We start from the raw sequence: 16684 nt of genomic DNA, 5'->3' as shown, positions 1-16684 counted from the left end.
GGGAAGGGAAGGGAAGGGAAGGGAAGGGAAGGGAAGGGAAGGGAAGGGGGGCTTTTGAAAGCAAGATCCATCTTGGCACCAATAGGAGCTAGGCGATATAAAGAGCAGTTTCAGGGATAAATAGCATTCTGATGTATAATCCCCACCCAGGCCATGCCGGGTAGACCTTTTGGCACTTGTGGAAACAAGCAAGGAAAACTGTGCAAGTTCTACTGCCAGATTTCTGACAAACACTTTGCCTTTCAGAATAGAAGAGGAAGAGGCAAGTCTCGCAATGCTGGTGGGCCAGAGGAACTTTGCCAAGGGGCTGCTCCCCCTCCTGAAGGGCTGAGCCAAGAGAGCAAAGGGCTGAGCCAAGAGAGCAAAGCAAGCCTCTTTGCTCCCGTTCTTGGGCTGTCAGCAGATGCTGATGGGTCTTGCACAATGGGCAAACTGTTGATGGTGACAGGCCATGGGGAGCTGTCGTCCTGCCGTAAGAACCTGGACTGATTCCCATGAGGTGGCTTGACAACCTACAGGTTGCTGTGCCTAGGACGGGTTCTCGTGCTGTCTGGAACCAGGGGACCAACCCTGACATGAGTACTAGAAGTTGGCTGGGGAGCCGCTTGGCAAGAGCAACAGGTCCCCTGCCACGCTTGCCAAGCTGGCCTAGCTCTGGCCAGAGCCAAATGCCTTCCCCGCTGCACCGAAAACCTGGTTGTCTCTGCAGTCAAACATCTGCAGATACGTCCTTTTTGGCACCTTTCCCATCTCCACCGGTGAGCCCCCTTCCCCCAGGGTAGTCACCCCCTGCTGTCCCACGCACCTGCTTTTGGTGGAACTGACGATGGCCATGGGATGATTCACATCGTCCTTCACAACCAGGATATTGTTCTGTGGAGGAACCGTGGACAAAACACCGATATGAGGCCTTTTTCTCAAGAAACGAGAGAACCAGCACTGGAACACCAGCTCTGCCCCTGAGCTCAGACTGGCAAGGAAGCAGGCAGTGCCTTCTCAGTGGTGGCATCCCTTCCACCAGGAACACTGCCCTGAACATCCTTCCTAAAGCCTGTCTTTTTGCAGCTTTAAGGAAATGGCAAAGGACCCTTTTTCCTTAATGCCAGCAGGCTTTTTGAGGCAAACAGCTAAAAAGCAGGACCTGAAGTAGTCTTCCATTGCAAACAGTTTTATGAGATGTTAAAGCCACATTTGAGCTGCTCTCCTGCTTTCGATTTTAATGGTGAGGACGGTTTGTTGTTACTGAGGGATGCGGATATTGCTAGCCAGCCTGCATGCATCATCAAGGCATCTGGTAGGGTAGGAGTAAGAACAACGGCAACAGAGGATTACTTTGTACTTGCGGAGTATCGAGGAGTGGTTCATGATCCTGTCGGTGTCAGCACCATCTCGTGGCACGACCACAATGCCAAAGTCTCCCACAATCACCTCCATCTGTGGCAAGACGAAAGGAAAGCCTTTAGCAGGAAGGGCTTCAATTCTTCCAACCCAGTTCCCAGTCAAAAGATATTTCAGACATTCAGTCATATTAGGATCCCTTTCTTTCTCATTAGATTCTCTCTCTTGCCAGTCCAGAAAGTCTTTGAAGGAGAGCTATGCAAAATCTTAGGGCAAAACTATATTGGCTGAGCTTCTGTGTCCTCTTGACAAGGAGCTCTGGTTTCTGCACACCTCTGAGCAGAGTTTGGGATCTCTACAATTCCCAAGATTTTCTGCAGGGACTATGACAATTCAAAAAGGCATAGGTTTGCAGTATGCACATACCCCTGGAGATGGATGGGGTCCTATATCCTCTAACCTAGCCCCGCTGTCTCCAAACCACGAGCAAAGCACAGGCGTGCTGCAGAAAAGGCTCCGTAGGGGGGAAAGAGGTTCAAAGGGCTGGAGGAACATGTGCATCAGAGAAAAAGGGATCGCTGCCTCAGAGGCATGGAGGCCTGTGGCTGAGCCCTGGATGGGGCTCAGGAAGCTCTGGTGGCATGAGCCTTCCTTTTCAGCCCGGCCGTTGCCCAACCTCATTTCTCAAAGTGCCTTGCATTTGCTTTCCTTGCCCTGTGGCTGGACTTCCCAATAACTGGCCCTTGGAATCTAGCTTGACTCCGTGTCTTGAGATGCGTATCTGTGCTTTACGCTTGCCTCGGGCCTGTCTCCCAGAAACCACGTACTTGCCTGCACAGAGAAGTCACCAACCAAATTGGCAAGGCACGTGCACCGAAGAAGGTGCACAGAGGAGAAAAGGCGGGTCGCTCTTATAAGCTGCAGCATGAACGGCCAAATCCCCATGTGGTGGCTGTACTTTTAGAGCAAGGATGGGGAAGGTGCGAGCCTCTGGATGTTGTTGCACAGCATTTCCCATCAGCCTTCACTATGGACTACACTATCCAGGGCTGTCTACCAACATCCAGAGGGCCAAGTCCAGGCCCAATTTAAGGTGCTGGTGATGACCTATAAAGCCCTAACCGGCTTGGGTCCGGGATACCTGAAGGAGCGCCTTCTCCCCTATCTGCCCCCCCGTCCCTTGAGATCTGAGATGGAGGCCCTCCTCCGGGAGCCATCCTTGAGAGAGATCAGGAGGGTGACTGCCCGGAGCAGGGCCTTCTCCGTGGTGGCCCCCCGATTGTGGCACACGCTCCCCAGAGAGGTCACCTGGTGCCAACGCTTCTTTCCTTTCGGCATCAGGCGAAAACCTTTCATCCTCCCAGTATTTTAATTGTTAACCTGTTTTATTTAGTGGTTTTATATTTCCACATCAGATGCTGTGCAACTGTTACTCCTATTTCGATTCTTATTTTATTGTATTAATCTGTTGTAAACCGCCCCGAGACGTCTGCGATGGGACGGGATAGAAAAGTTGTAAATAGATAAATATGGGAGGGAGCAGCCCAAACCCAGGCTCAACTGTGTGCAGTCCCAGAGCGCTGGAGACCAGGAGGGTGGAGAGAGGAAGGAAAGACTTGGAACTGTATGTCAGCGCTGAAAGAAACTTGGCCTGTAATCTGCATCCAAAGCATACACAAGCTAGGCTATTATGCACAGAACTTCCTGCAGGAAGTTGTGGGTTTTGCCTTAAAACAGGGAGAGAATCTTTCCCCTTATCACTCGCTTCCTGGCTTTGCGAGAAACGTCTCCAGATTCTGGCTTTGCCTCACTTGAGCTTTATTTTTACTGCCTCCTGGGAATCTCTGTCTCCCACTGATAAAAGCATCCTCTTTCCTCCTCCAATATTTGTTCAGATAACCCTTAAAGAGCAGGAAAACTTTGCAACTTTGCTGGCTACGGATTTGTGAAGCTGGAGCAGGCAAACACAGTGGGCTCCTCCGAGGCATTGGCTTCTAGTGCTACCACTCAAAATGCAAAGAGCAAAGGAATCTCTTTTTCCTTAACAGATTTTTTAAAAAAGTTTATGTACTGTGGAAAGGCAAAGACTGGAAGAAGCAGTAAGAAAATATGGGAGGTTTATGAGCTGAAGGGCGTATTGGGACCCCTCATTAAAAACTCTGTGATGGAGGCACATCCATCACATGGCAAAGTCTAAGCTGGAAGCCCCTGTGGGTCAGTTAACAACTGAGCAACTGTGATAAAGGAGCCAGGTCAAATGCAGAGCACGGGGCAGAAGCAGCTGGGAGAGAATGTGGGCCAGCGAAACTCTCCTTGTTAAAAAAAAGAAGGAAACTCTTAAAGAAAGTGGGAGACTGAAGCGATGCTTTGGGCAGGTTCCCATGACCCGACAAGCCATGGTACTTTTCTACCATTGTTGGTCTGTCCACCGGTCTGAAGCCTATCGTGGTATTTCAGCACATGGCGTGCTTTGCTTTATAGGGTTTCGGGAACCTGCCCAGCTGATTCTCACCCCTCCAGCTCACAGGGACGAGGTGTTTCCCCCAGCACACACGTAGGGGCAGTGGGGGAGCCAGCTGAATGGTGTGTTCCTTTGTGCAACTGTGCCCAGCAGATCTCCCTGCCTTTTGCCTCAGCATGGACCAGCCCCCCCCCCCCCCCCGCCCCAGGCCCAGTGGCTTCTTCCTCTTTTCTGCAGCTGAAAGAGGCTCAGAGAAAAGGGCCTTTTCTGTGGTGGCCCCAATTACAGAACAAGCTTCCCACTGAGGCCTGCTAGGTGCCAACATTTGGCACCTGGTCAAGATCGGTCAAGATCTTCCTCTACCACGGGGCATTTAAATAGTTGGGGCTTTGCTCATTGTTTGGTCAGGTTCCAATAGGTTGTTGTTGTTGTTGTTATTATTATTAAAATTTTTATATGCCATCCCCTTGCTACATAGCCTCAGGACGGCTCACAAAAATAAATAAAAACAAAATAGTAACAATTACAATTAGAACCCGGAAACACACTGGCTGCACAATTAAAATTTATAAATATTAATCATTATTAAAATACCGTTTGAATAAAAAGGTCTTGGCCTGGCTCCGAAAAGCAAATAACGATGGTTATTTGTTATTATTTGTTATCTTGTTTAAGTTAGTGGAAACACATACATGTTTTAAATAAGGTTGCAAATTTTTGTATGGCAATTTCCCCCCTCAATGCTGTAGTGAAATTTACATTGTGCTTTAATGGATTATTTTCAACTGTCCAGGAAGCTTTGTTTGTGGGATAGTATAGAATTTAAATACCTTCTCATGCCTAGTGGTTTAGCAGATCATCTTTAATCTACAAACCAGCAATATCTGGAATTATTGTAAGGGGTTCCCCTCTCCAGTTCCCCTTCCCAAAGAAGAATGCACACACCCAGGTCTGACCCAAAACATTTGAGTCTCCATGCACCGGACAGCCTGCAGATGTGCTGGACTACAACTCCCATCAGTTTTCTCACACTCTTCTACCCCTCCCACCTGGATGACTCCTTGCTGAGGGCCTTTCCACACATCACAAAACAACACAATCAGGTCTGCCACCAATGTGAGCTGCACGCACTTCCGGCTCACTAATATGCATGCAGAAATGCTTCAGAAACCTGTTTGTCACACTCACGGTGTAAGACGTACATTTGAATATAATGAACGGATTGGCTCTTTGTCAGGCATGCCTCTTTTATTTTAACACCCACTTGGTGAGCCATCCAAAATTGGTTTTGTTTTCTAAACCTCCACGCATGAACCAATTTAGAAGCCAGCAACGGACTGATCAAATGCGGCACTTTTATTCCAACTGATATACAGTTTATGAAAAGCCTTGAATTAATCTTTGATTGCAGAATAGCAGTTTTAATTTCTGGCACAACCTCAACTGTAATTTCTCTATCATTCAGTTGAAAAACCGGTGCTGCATTTTTGCTGGGTGATTCTCACATCCTAAGCCTGTAAGCCTGGCAGGGGGAAGGCATTTTGTGGCTATAATTACACATTCCGCATCCTGGGTTTTTGTTTTTAATCCTTATTTCCTGCAGCATCATGCAAAGACTTCTAGCCATATTCGGTTCTTCAAGGCCCTCTTGACCCAAATGCTAAATTTAGGGCCACAGTTATGTGAGCCTGTCTTCCTGAGTGAGCATTTTGGGATGGATCCCTGCCATTATCCTCCTCGAGTACACCCATGGGATTGGCAACGGGGCTTCCTCCAAGGACAACCTGCCACTCAAGCTGACACAGTGACGGAGGTGCAGAAAGAACAATGCGCTGGATCAGAGCTGCCTAAAACAGGGCCAGTTCTATTTATACGGCAAGTCCCCTGGAAGATGCTTCTCTGTGGATGCTCTGGTACTGGCCCTCCCGCAATCACCAGAGCGCCCTCCAAGATGTCTTCTGACACCCGCAAAGCGCATACCTGCCCTAATTTTTAGTACGTAAATGCTTTTACCTGGCAGAGGGAGTGTGGCGTGAAACCACCATCTCTTGTGGGGCGGTCAATGGGATGCAAGTGGAAAACAGGACAGGGGCTTGGCTGGTGTGTTTGCTGTGTGGATGAGCTGTTTTGGATCTGTGTTGCGTGTGCTCGCCACGGGGGGCGCTTGGGGGAAATTAATTTGGGGGCGATCGTCCACGTAATGTGGGTTCAAGAACTATTTCCTCTGCTTTGTTCCCAGGACTGTTTGACTGCTTAAAATTTTTCTATGCCGTCCATTACTAAAAAAAAGTCTCTGGATAGCTCACAAGGAACATAACCAAGAACAAAACCGTAACAGCAACAACACACAGTACACTGCATCTAAAATAGTAATAAAAACAAGAATAAAACCTATTAATTGGCCCAGATTTCAATTGGCAGCCAGTGTAAATGATATAGGACCGGCATGATATGGGAGTATCTGCCGGTCCCCGTTAATAACCTGGCAACTCTATTCTGGACCAATTGAAGTATCTGGACCGTCTTCAAGGGAAGCCCCACGTAGAGCAATTTGGTGTGTTACTTTTTGCCTTACTGCTTTGTCTTCTGTGAAATGAGCCATGAAGCAGGAAGGAGTGGGTACCAGGGGATAACTTTGGGGCTTGGACCCCACCTGGGCATTAGTGATGGGCCCAGCAGCTCAGTGGGAAACAACATGCCTTGAACGCAATGGGTTTAATCCTGGAATTTCCATATCACACCTTTCTGCACAACCATCTGGGGACTGTAGATACACCATGCCGTCCTCACCAGTGGCTTAGGCAATGCGCAGCTTGGTTGACCCATGGTCTTATCCTGCACATGGCGACTTTGTACGTATTCACATTGCCATAGTTAATCATGAGGCATCAAACAAATGGCCACAAGAAGTGTTTCCGAAATCCACAATGCTCCTGGTGTTTACTGAGGTATAAGAGTCAACCCCAAGACCTGGCAGGGAATCAACATTCATGCAACTCTGCTTCGATCTAAAACAGTGTCGTTGCTTCACCGACACGCTGCAGCCACCAGAAATGGCCAGATGCCACAATTCAAGACGCAAAGCGGAATATCTCCCAGTGCATCTGGCTGTCTACCTCTGTGAGAATTTAAAAATGGAGGTGCCAGGCAGTGGTGAGCAGAAGAGGATAGCCGGCCCACAGTTCCTCAGCCCTTCAGAACTAAAATGGACATGCATGATGAGACTATTCTCTAAATCAGTGGCCACCGGGATGTGTGACAACGGAGTGACTAGCAGGGGGCGGGGAAGAGAGAAGACCAGGCTGCCCCTCCAGTCCTCTCCAGGGCGGCTACTCACATCTGCTTCGTTCCATAGGCCGGGGATGCAGAAGGACTCCAGTAAGTCACTTCCACACAGCAGCAAGATTCGGAGCTCTGCGAACAAGACACACAGACATTCAGATCCGCGGACACCAGCTGCTCCCTGGAAGACAGCCTGACACTCCTCTCTTTCCCCATGACCCAAAGACCTCCACAGAGAGCTGTCTGAAGAGGGGAGCAAAGATGCGCACACATCTCCCGCTTGCAGGCTTGGGCCTGTGATATGGGTAGGGGTTTTCTGCAAAGGCGCGCTTCCCATGACTGTCTCCCGGGTCAGTTTGGGAACTTCTTCTGGAGTTCTGCTGGATAAGCCAGTTGTGTGTATGTTGTTTCTGTTGTGTGTCTGTTCTGACAATGGAAGTGACCTTCAAGAGTCATTCCATCTTTGAAACACCCGAAGTTTTCCCAAAGGCACTCACTATAGCTCAAAAAATGACTTGTTTCCCAAAATATTTTCTGCAGGTCCAAGCTGACACAGGAAGCCAGCACACAGAAAATTGATACAGGGCGCGCGCGCGTGCGCGCGCACACACACACACACACATTGGAGAAGCTGTTGCATATAGAAATGCTTGCGAGCTAAAGTTGTTGGAATTATTATTCATTTCTTTGAAGACTGCAAGGAATCAATGTTAATTACTGCTTGACTCGAAACTCCTGTGGGAATCCCCTAGTTCTCCCTATAACTTTTCCCACAACTTATTTTACTGGGGCACAAACGGAATGAAGATGTTTATCATACTTGGCCGGATCAACTCAATTCTGATTATATCTGTTCCCAGGCCTCCAACTGCAGGACAGTGAAAAACAGTCCTTGGAATATGGATTGCACATAGCATCGATGGGAAATGAGATGAGTGTAAGCGGGAAGTCTGGCCACCAGAGAGAAGGAAGAAAAATTAAGATTCCGGTCCTACTGTGACTCCCAAATTATATCTCAGCAGGGTGGAAATGGCATCCTGTAGCTATGAGGATCTCACAGATAATCTGTGGGATGACTGCCAAATTGGAAGCATTCTGTTCTGTGATTCTATGAGCATCTCCGTTCCCTTCCCTCTTGGAAGATGACTTGGTCTACCTGCACCATCCCTCACTTGGCCAATACGCCCCCTTTTATGCCCCCCGCCCCCCGTGGGCCATTCACTTACCAATTTCTTCGTATCTCATCACTGTCCCCAAATTTGCATTTTCATCTAGAGAAAAGACAAACACAAGAAAAGGATAGGCTGTGGCTTCAGTTTGGCCAGTGGAGCACCGGTGATCTGCCATTGTAATTTATATTCTGATTGCTTTTAATTTATTGTTGTAAGCCGCCCCGAGGCTTCGGTGAACGGGGCGGCATAAAAATGTTTTAATAAAATAAATAAATAAATAAATGTATGTCTCAGAACACTGGTCAAGTGTTTATTAAGGGCGCCATGAGCAATCATTTATGCATACTGTACACTTCCACAACTGCACTCTCAGTGGCCTAGATAAAATACAGTACAAGCCAAGGGACGTGAAGTGGGTTGATACCAAGCGCTAAGTCATATGTAGGGTGCAGCTAACGGTTCCCCCAGTGAGGTAGTGGAGCTGGGGCTCGCAAGGACTCCATGTCAACACTTATTGTGTTGGTGGGGCTTTGGCTTCTTCTGCCATCCCTCTCGGAATTCCCCGTCCCTCTAAGCTGAGCTGCAAAACCTCACAGCAGCTGGGAGGAAATGAATAATCGCAGAGACACTGTATTGGAAGGTGCCATTATTTTTCATTTCATTTATTCCATTTTGACTCCCCCTTATAGCCAAAGCTCTCTGAGCGTCTCGTGCAAATTACCAAAGAGAAACGTAACTTCTGCATTAAAAATCAAAACAATTCATCAACCATTTGTAACAGCTTAAACACAGTTGCAATAAGATTTCGGGACCTGATAAAATAACTGATGTTAGACTCTCACTGTATGCCATTAGATGCCTGGAAGAAGAGGAGAAGCCTAACTTGACAACAGAAAGAGGAAAGTGTTTCAGGAGGATGCGGAGAGATTGTTGCAACTGGTGGACTACCACCGAGAGGGCCATTTCTCCTGTTGTCATCCCCCTGGCCTCAGTCAGAGGACCCTCTCAGGTACTGAGGGTAGTCATGGAGGTGGAACCTACCCTCAGTATCTGGCAGGTTCATACTAGGAGAGGCACCCCATGGAGGTGTTGAGGTCCTAAGCTGCATAAGGCTCTCTAGGTCAAAAGCAAGGCACTGGATCAGGACCTGGAAGGTCCAGGTAGCCACTGCGAATGGGCTAGAATCAGACCTCCTGGCCCTTCCATCAGCAGAGACTCTGCATTGCAGCAATCTCACCTGGAGGTCACCAGCTCCTGGATGACTGAAGCCGGGCCTTCCCTGCCCACCTCCTGCCCTCACACCTCCACACCTGCTTTCCCGACATCGTCTCTTGCTGCTTGCCCCCTTTACTGGTGCTGTTTAACTGGTAACTCTGCTGCTGGACCTTGGCAACTGTGTGCAGATTAGCCTGCAGGCCATCTCTCCTTGTTAATTTCCTTGTCTATTGCCATCTCCATTGCTGCTCCCTCTGACAACTGAAACAGACCAGGAAACTGACCAGACGAGACAACACATGCTGGACACTCATAAATACGCCCTTGCAAAAGACTAACAGAAATAATGGGAGAAATGCAGTTATAGTTGAGAAACTTTCTGGGACTAAAAAAATGGTGGTGAACCAGTAACAGTTGCTCCACCGGCTGCTTCGACATCGATAGATGCCCACTATTGCTGGCGGAACTCCAGGCAAGACAATGAAGAAGGGCAAATTTTTCTTCTCGAGCGGTTCTCTGTCCAGCCCCCAGCACCCTGCTGTCCCTACTTCAGACAACAAAGCACGTTACACTAAGCATGGTACAAACCACCCCTAGGACAAGCCATGGGCTGTCAGGACGGCTTGTTCCTTTAACATGCGGCACCTGGTGAGAAGTGGCTTGGGTTTGAACACTGCAAGAACCCGCCATGGCTCATCACCACAGTGGGTTGTTCTGACATGTAAACTAGGCCAACATCTGCAAGATATGAAGCAGGAAAGAAAATTGTTCCAGTTGCAGGTGGCAAGTCATTTTTAAAAAGCTTTTAATTTTAATTTTAAAAGTTCTGCCAATTTACAGAATGAATACACCAATTTACAAATGGAAATAGGACCATATTTCACAAAGCCTACCTTTAATTACATTTTCCAAACAGGAAAGCAGAAAAACTACCATATTAGACTTAATCTCTGGCTGAAGTTCATCTTGAACCTTGGCATGCCAGTACGTTATAAACAAGCTCCATCTTTTAATGATCCAATCTGTCTGTTGCCTCTCTTCTTAACCCTTCCTAAATAAGTGGGTTTAACCATGCAATTTCTCAAATTTTGCAATATCATTCCTCGGCTAATGCAGGAACTGATTTTCTCCCTCTTTTTATTAATAATCAGATGTGGCACAGATCAAAACTTTAACTGACTGGAAGCAACGCTGCAACATACCCACAAAGGTGAAACGCTCCATGGGTGGACGAACACAGCAAATTCTGCTAAGACTTTCTCCAACTTTCCCCAGAAACTTTGCTAAAAAAGCAGAACAGGAGCCGAGAGAAGAAAAAGAAAAGTTAGCATCTTGTACAAGATACAAGTGACTTTGCTGTTAGCAATGAAACCAAGTTCTGCTCCCATTCAATTGCTTTCCTGTACATTTAAAAGCAACTTTTTAAAAACACTGAAACACCTGAATTATTTTTGGACTCTGCTTTGCCTGGTAAAAACCTTAAAAAAAGTTTCAGTAACTTGGATCTATATTCTCTGAACTGCATTACAGGAGATGCTATTTTGAGGGGGGTCTCAGAAAGGTTCTGAGAGCTATTTATGGTGTCAGTTCTATTTATTCTTACAGCTCAAGCATTGGCTTGGAGAGATGACTAAAACAGTTTATAAATAATGCCCATGTGCTGCGTTAGTGCTCAATGCTGGCTTCTGGACTTGGCAGGAGGCTTAAATTAAGGGAAAGCAAGGCCTCCAGATGATCAGAAAGTAAAGATGAGCTGCGGTTTCCCCCGCCTTCCAATCTTCCCTGTGACTCTGATGTCCAAAGAGGCTCTTCATTTCCTCTCCTAAAATCTAGCTGCTTGGACCATCTTCTTAATTCAGGCACTAGGCTTCAGCAAAGAGATCCTTGCTGAACTCTTCCAAGTGCTGCCCAGAGAGGAGGCCGTGGTGACTCTTCCAACCTGCTCCCCACCCATCCCCTTCTGCCTCCCGGCTCCCCACCCACAGCCGAGGCAAGCAGGGCTCCGGCTGTGAACACAGGAAGGAAGGGCAGAGGCGAAGGGAGTCCAGAAGCAGATGAGGAAGGCCAACAAGCTTTGATCCCCTGCTCAGTGGAGGATTCAGAAGTGATGGGCTGGCGGAGGAGCAAGGGTTCACACCGCAAGTTGGAAAACCACCAGAGGTGTTTCGCTGTCCAGGTGGAGCACCGAAGTTCTTCCTGCTCTGAGTCAAGGCAAACAACACCCAGGTTCTTTTGGCCCCTGAAACAAAATCCCACAAGGACTCTCCCTGGCAGTGAATATGCAACCCCAGCGAATCAGCTGACAAACTCCTTGGCGAGCCCTAAAACCAACTGGCAGAGGTGGCCACCCTGCTCTATCCAAGGGTAAGGCTGGCCCTCGACTGCCTTGTTGACGTTTCCTCCAGGCACGGGCCTGGCTTGAAGCTCAGTTGCCATGCGGGCTAGCACAGCCTCGGCGGAGACCCTCGCTGGGGAGCTTCGTTGCTTTCTCCCAAGACATACCTGCAGTGGGCTTGTTGGAAAGGTTGCTGTTTTGATAGATGGGCTGCGGGGTCTCATTCTGTGGCTGTCCAATCACCGGGGTCAGGGAAGGCGTGTTCACGTTGGAAAGGATGCAGCCAGTAACTCTCTGAAATTGACAGGAGACGTCCCACACAACGGTTAGCTCGTCCACCGCGGAAAGGGGCATTTCAGCAAGCTGCTTGGGCATTCATCACTCAGCTCTCTTTCCCTCTCTACAAAATATATCCAGGGCGCTATCTCAGGTGCATTTAGACAGAAGGATGGCCTACAACTCCCAGGACCACCCAGGTTAGCTAGCTGGGGAAATTGTAGCACTGTAATTGTAATTTAATTGTATTAAAATAAAATTTGTATTTTATATTTTTGTATTTTCTTCTCAGCACTCACACTTTTTTGAGGGCTACTACAAACAGTTGTGGAAAAACACCTGTTTGCACACCCCCCCAAAATCAGAAGTTGTACTATATTAATATCATTGTTCTAGTTGTAAAGCATTTTTCACTCATTATGCACACTGTCTTTGTGGATGAGGGATGGTTTAGATATTTCTAATCTAGGAAGGAATAAAACATAGATTACTCAGGACTGAAGTCTGCCCAACTCTGCTGTAAAAACAAACAGATACATCTCAGCATCACAAGAGAATATTTAGAGATGCATTTTGCTTAAAGTGAAGCCCGTTTTCTGGCCAGCAGGGGGTGTTTGATTCTTTCTCCGTTAAAAATGGAAGACAGTTTTTGTGTGTTGTGCGTAAAATAACTGCTCTAGAACTAAACCATGAACTCTGATGGAACTGAAAACCCTGTTCCCTGAAGTAAAAAGTCAGGCTGAACCGACATGCGAAAATCTTCACTGAGAACAACCATCTTGCAAAGTCATGGTTACTACATCCGAAAACAATTCTCTACACAAGTTGTCCTTTCCTATCAGACGGAGGAAAAGATATATGGGATAAAGCCCCATATAAACTTAAACTACGTTGGCAGTCATTTTCTCTCTGTGAAGGGGGTTAGGGGTGCCTAAGAAACAGAAGGGGTGGCATCTCCCCAGAATTCCATCACTAACACTTTTTGGAAGGAGTCGCAACAGCTAAACAGATATAAAAGCAGTATTAGTGATCTGAAGCATAGCAAGAAGTACTTTAGCACTAGAAATGACTGTGGATTCTTGATGTAACTGGAACTGGGCAGGACCACTGGGATAGAGCAGAAACGAAATGGAGCCCAGAAGGTCCAACATGGCGGCATCTCCATAAGGCTTTGTGGTCCATTGCAGTTGTGAGATCTACTTCATCAATTGCCTGGGCAAATGTTCAGGGCCAGCTCTTCCTTAATTGCCCACCCACCTATACTTCTGATAATCAGCGTTGAGTTAAGATCAAATGTAGATTTCAAAACAAGCACCAATACTTTGCCACAGAATGTTACACTGAAATAGCTCTCTGGACATGTCACCTGTAACCTGGCTATGATCTGCATGTTGGCCCTAGGCTGCCTTGCACTGGGATCAGTACTCAGTTTGTAAGCACCTGAAGTAAAGGGCTTGGTGGTTACAAGTGTGCGTACTGAGCCGGAAGTCAAGCACAAGATAAGCGCATTAATGAGAAGGCCCAAATGGCGTCCGGAAGGGGAAGAGAGAGCAATGGATTAGGGGAATGCAGAGTTCCTCAAGCCCAGTGATGTACTGCTTGATATTGCTTGGATATTCCAGGATGCTGGCTGCCTGTTTTTCCCAGGACAGATCAAAGAAAGCAATAATAATGTTCAGAATAATCTTCTTGGGTATGAAATGTAACAGGCAGAACGGCGCACCAGACCGTAGCTTTTCCCACCATGTTCATGTGAACGTTCATAAGTGGCATGCTCTACGTCTTTTAGGGAAGACGGCTTCAGTCCTCCCCCTGGGATTCCTTTATACTTTATACTTCTCCTTCCCCCATTTCATTCCCCCATCCTATTCTCATGCCCCTTCTTAAGGCCAGCTTTTGGATCCTGAAAATAGAGAGTGAACTGTCCCTTCCTATTCCCATCCTTACAATCATAGTATGACGTTTCTCAGGGTGTAAATAAGAGATGATGCTAAATACATCACCTGCTGTGTGGAGGGAGGGGAAGGGGAAGGGAGGCAAAGGCAGAGAGAGCGCAAGAGAGAGCGAGCGTACGAGAGAACAACAAAGACAGAAATCGAGAAGGAGAGATGAAATACATGACTAGCTGCCACAGGAAGGCTGTTTCCCATCCAGACTGGCACCAGCGAGGACTCTTCCCACCTCCCACCAGCAGCAACCTTGGGGAAAGCAATTTTCATCCAGGGAAGAAAAGAGCTAAACCTTGCTCTCTGAGGACCTGGAACAACTGCTAAACTGAAGAAAGGGAAGAGACAGGGAGAGGAGAGGAGAGGAGAGGAGAGGAGATTCGGCCTCAGGATGGGAGGCATTGATAAGGCCTAGGAGTCCATGCACCAAATCTATTTCTGAGTGTGCTGAATCTCAGCCAGCTTGCACAGGTGTGCATTCCTACCCCCCACCCCCACCCTGGAGTTTCTAGGTAAAGAGCAGGGACGCATGAGGGAGTCAGCACAGCTCCAAGAGGCACGTTCAGCTGCTCAAAGCATCAGGAGCTCTCTGGGCAAAGCTTTAGTAGAAGAGGAAGCACCTCTTCCCACCCAAGAGAGGTCGAGGTCAAGAGGGATCAATCCCGCCTCGGAGCAGGTGCCCCTGCGGTCCCGGCTTCCATCCTGCCCGCCACCAAAGCAGCCCGCTTGCCTTCATCAGGTCCCGGTGGTGCTCCAGCACGCTGCAGGTGGTCTGCCAGGTATCCTGGTAACACTCCCAGGGGTCCACCCTGTGGTGAGGAAAAGAGAAAGGCCGCCTGGATCAGAGCAAGGCATCGAGGGGGAGCGCAGGTGAGCAGCCGTTTCCTCGGCTCACACGTCTCCCCCCCACCCACTTCGCCTCGGTTCTCCTCCCTGCTTCGACGGCACAAGTGAGAAGAGGGGGAAAGAGTCCACGGTCTCTGACTCCCCTCCGCAATCTTCCCCCTGGGAGCCACGACGATGCCCCCCCCCCCAAAGCTCCTCTAAAGGGCAGCCCTCTGCTTGAAGGTTTAAAAATGAAGGTCTGCATTCAGTCAATGTCTTTGCAATGCATCTGCTATGAGTTGGACCACCATTGGAGCCGCAGCCCAGGAGACCAGTGGAAGAGACACGGGGCCCCGGAGGTGCCTATCCACATTCAGCACCTGGACAGCAAACTCAACGGAGATCATTTAAATTATAGCAATTCTTTCTAAATCAATACCTATAAGCTACGATATGCGGATGTTATGCCAAACTGGGCCTCCTTTGCCCTGTTTTTTATTCATGAGCATACAGGGGCACCCTAACCTAATTTTTGAAAGCTGCTTCTTTGTGTTATTGAGCTGAAATTTTAATAAACAGTGTTTGAACTGCTATTAATAGATTCCTCAGATTTTAGTGATGTTTTCAGCTACCTTTATTGGATTTGAAATTATATTTTACTGCAATGTAGAACATGGGACACACTTTTCATTTTCAGTCACATATTATTTTTACCTTTACTACTTCTATTTATCCAGTTCTGTCTTTCTTTTATCTTCCTGTCAGAACAAGGGCTAAAACCTTCCACAACCATTAAAAATAATAGATACAACACCAATTCTCTGTTTATATTCCTGACAAAACAGGAATCATTTGAAAAATACCAAAAATGATCAACGTGTTGCAAAAGGAAATGCTGAATTAAAAACAATTTTGGCTGTTAATTAAATACGTACCTTCTTTTCCTGAAAAGGCCTCATTCCACTAACTGCAGCAACAAAGATGAATTAGCAAGGAATGCCCTGGGATATATAATTACAAGCCTGCCTCTCACCCTGTTAGGCATGGTGTGAAGAAAAATGCCTCCCACGGAAGCATCCGGAAAGGGAAAGAAATGGATGCGCAAATTGACAGCAAGCTGGAATGTCAAGGCACTCTGCGCAGCTCCATTATGCCAGCAGGTTACGTGAAAATGGACACATCTGTCCAAATACGAAGCATGGAACAGGCAGTAAGGTGCAAAGGGCTTGCGGCCAAGAAAAGGAGGACGGGAATGAAATAATGAGATGTGGATTCTAAAACAGAAGGCTGACAACTTGGACCAGAAGAACAATGCCTGCCTATGGCACAGGGAAGGTGCCAGGTGAATTCAGGAGCAAAACAGGAGAGGGGAAATGGGAGGAAGGCTGTGGCCACAGTTGGAAAGACAAGAGTTCATTGCAATGTTTTGAGGATCAAAGCTGATAGAGGCGAATTTTGTGGAGGGAATGCTTTCTTTCTCTCTGAGAACAGCACAGCAGAACGTGCTTGCTCAGATGCCGGTGGGAAGACGCTCCCCGCTGCAAGGGGTACTTGTGTGTTTCCAAGCCACATTGAAAGGGTTGGATTGATTTTTAAAGTTGTCAATAATTCAGGACCAAATTACTGGAAGGACCGCCTTCCTCCAGATCAGCAAGAGAGACCCTCCGCCTTTGTTTACCTGGAAGAGCAATCAGGTGAGTGACCACACATGGCGGGCCGCTCCGTGGTGCCCCCACACCTCTGCAGCAAGTTGCCATGAAGGGTCCACCATCCTCCATCACTGCAGAACGTTAATCAGGCCTTACAAATGTGTGATTCCGCCCCGGCCTTCAGA

The 16684-nt window shown here is 47.7% G+C and overlaps 1 protein-coding gene across 1 annotated transcript in view; it reads right to left on the bottom strand.

Annotated features, from left to right (window-relative positions):
* NMNAT2 (nicotinamide nucleotide adenylyltransferase 2) overlaps positions 1–16684 on the bottom strand; it is a 61017-nt gene that overhangs the window by 275 nt on the left and 44058 nt on the right. The window contains exons 4-10 of the mRNA XM_044439249.1: positions 14756–14834; positions 11971–12097; positions 10671–10751; positions 8308–8352; positions 7137–7213; positions 1333–1434; positions 806–873 (exon numbers count right to left, since the gene is read on the bottom strand). Coding sequence (XP_044295184.1) covers positions 806–873; positions 1333–1434; positions 7137–7213; positions 8308–8352; positions 10671–10751; positions 11971–12097; positions 14756–14834 — 579 coding nt within the window. The remainder of the gene's footprint in view (positions 1–805; positions 874–1332; positions 1435–7136; positions 7214–8307; positions 8353–10670; positions 10752–11970; positions 12098–14755; positions 14835–16684) is intronic.

The sequence above is a fragment of the Varanus komodoensis genome, unplaced genomic scaffold, assembly GCF_004798865.1.
Source record: "Varanus komodoensis strain SLA01 unplaced genomic scaffold, ASM479886v1 scaffold34_1, whole genome shotgun sequence".
Taxonomy (NCBI): Eukaryota; Metazoa; Chordata; class Lepidosauria; order Squamata; family Varanidae; genus Varanus; species Varanus komodoensis.
The sequence above is the reverse complement of the archived record's forward strand: the minus strand, read 5'-3'. Positions and strand labels throughout refer to the sequence as shown.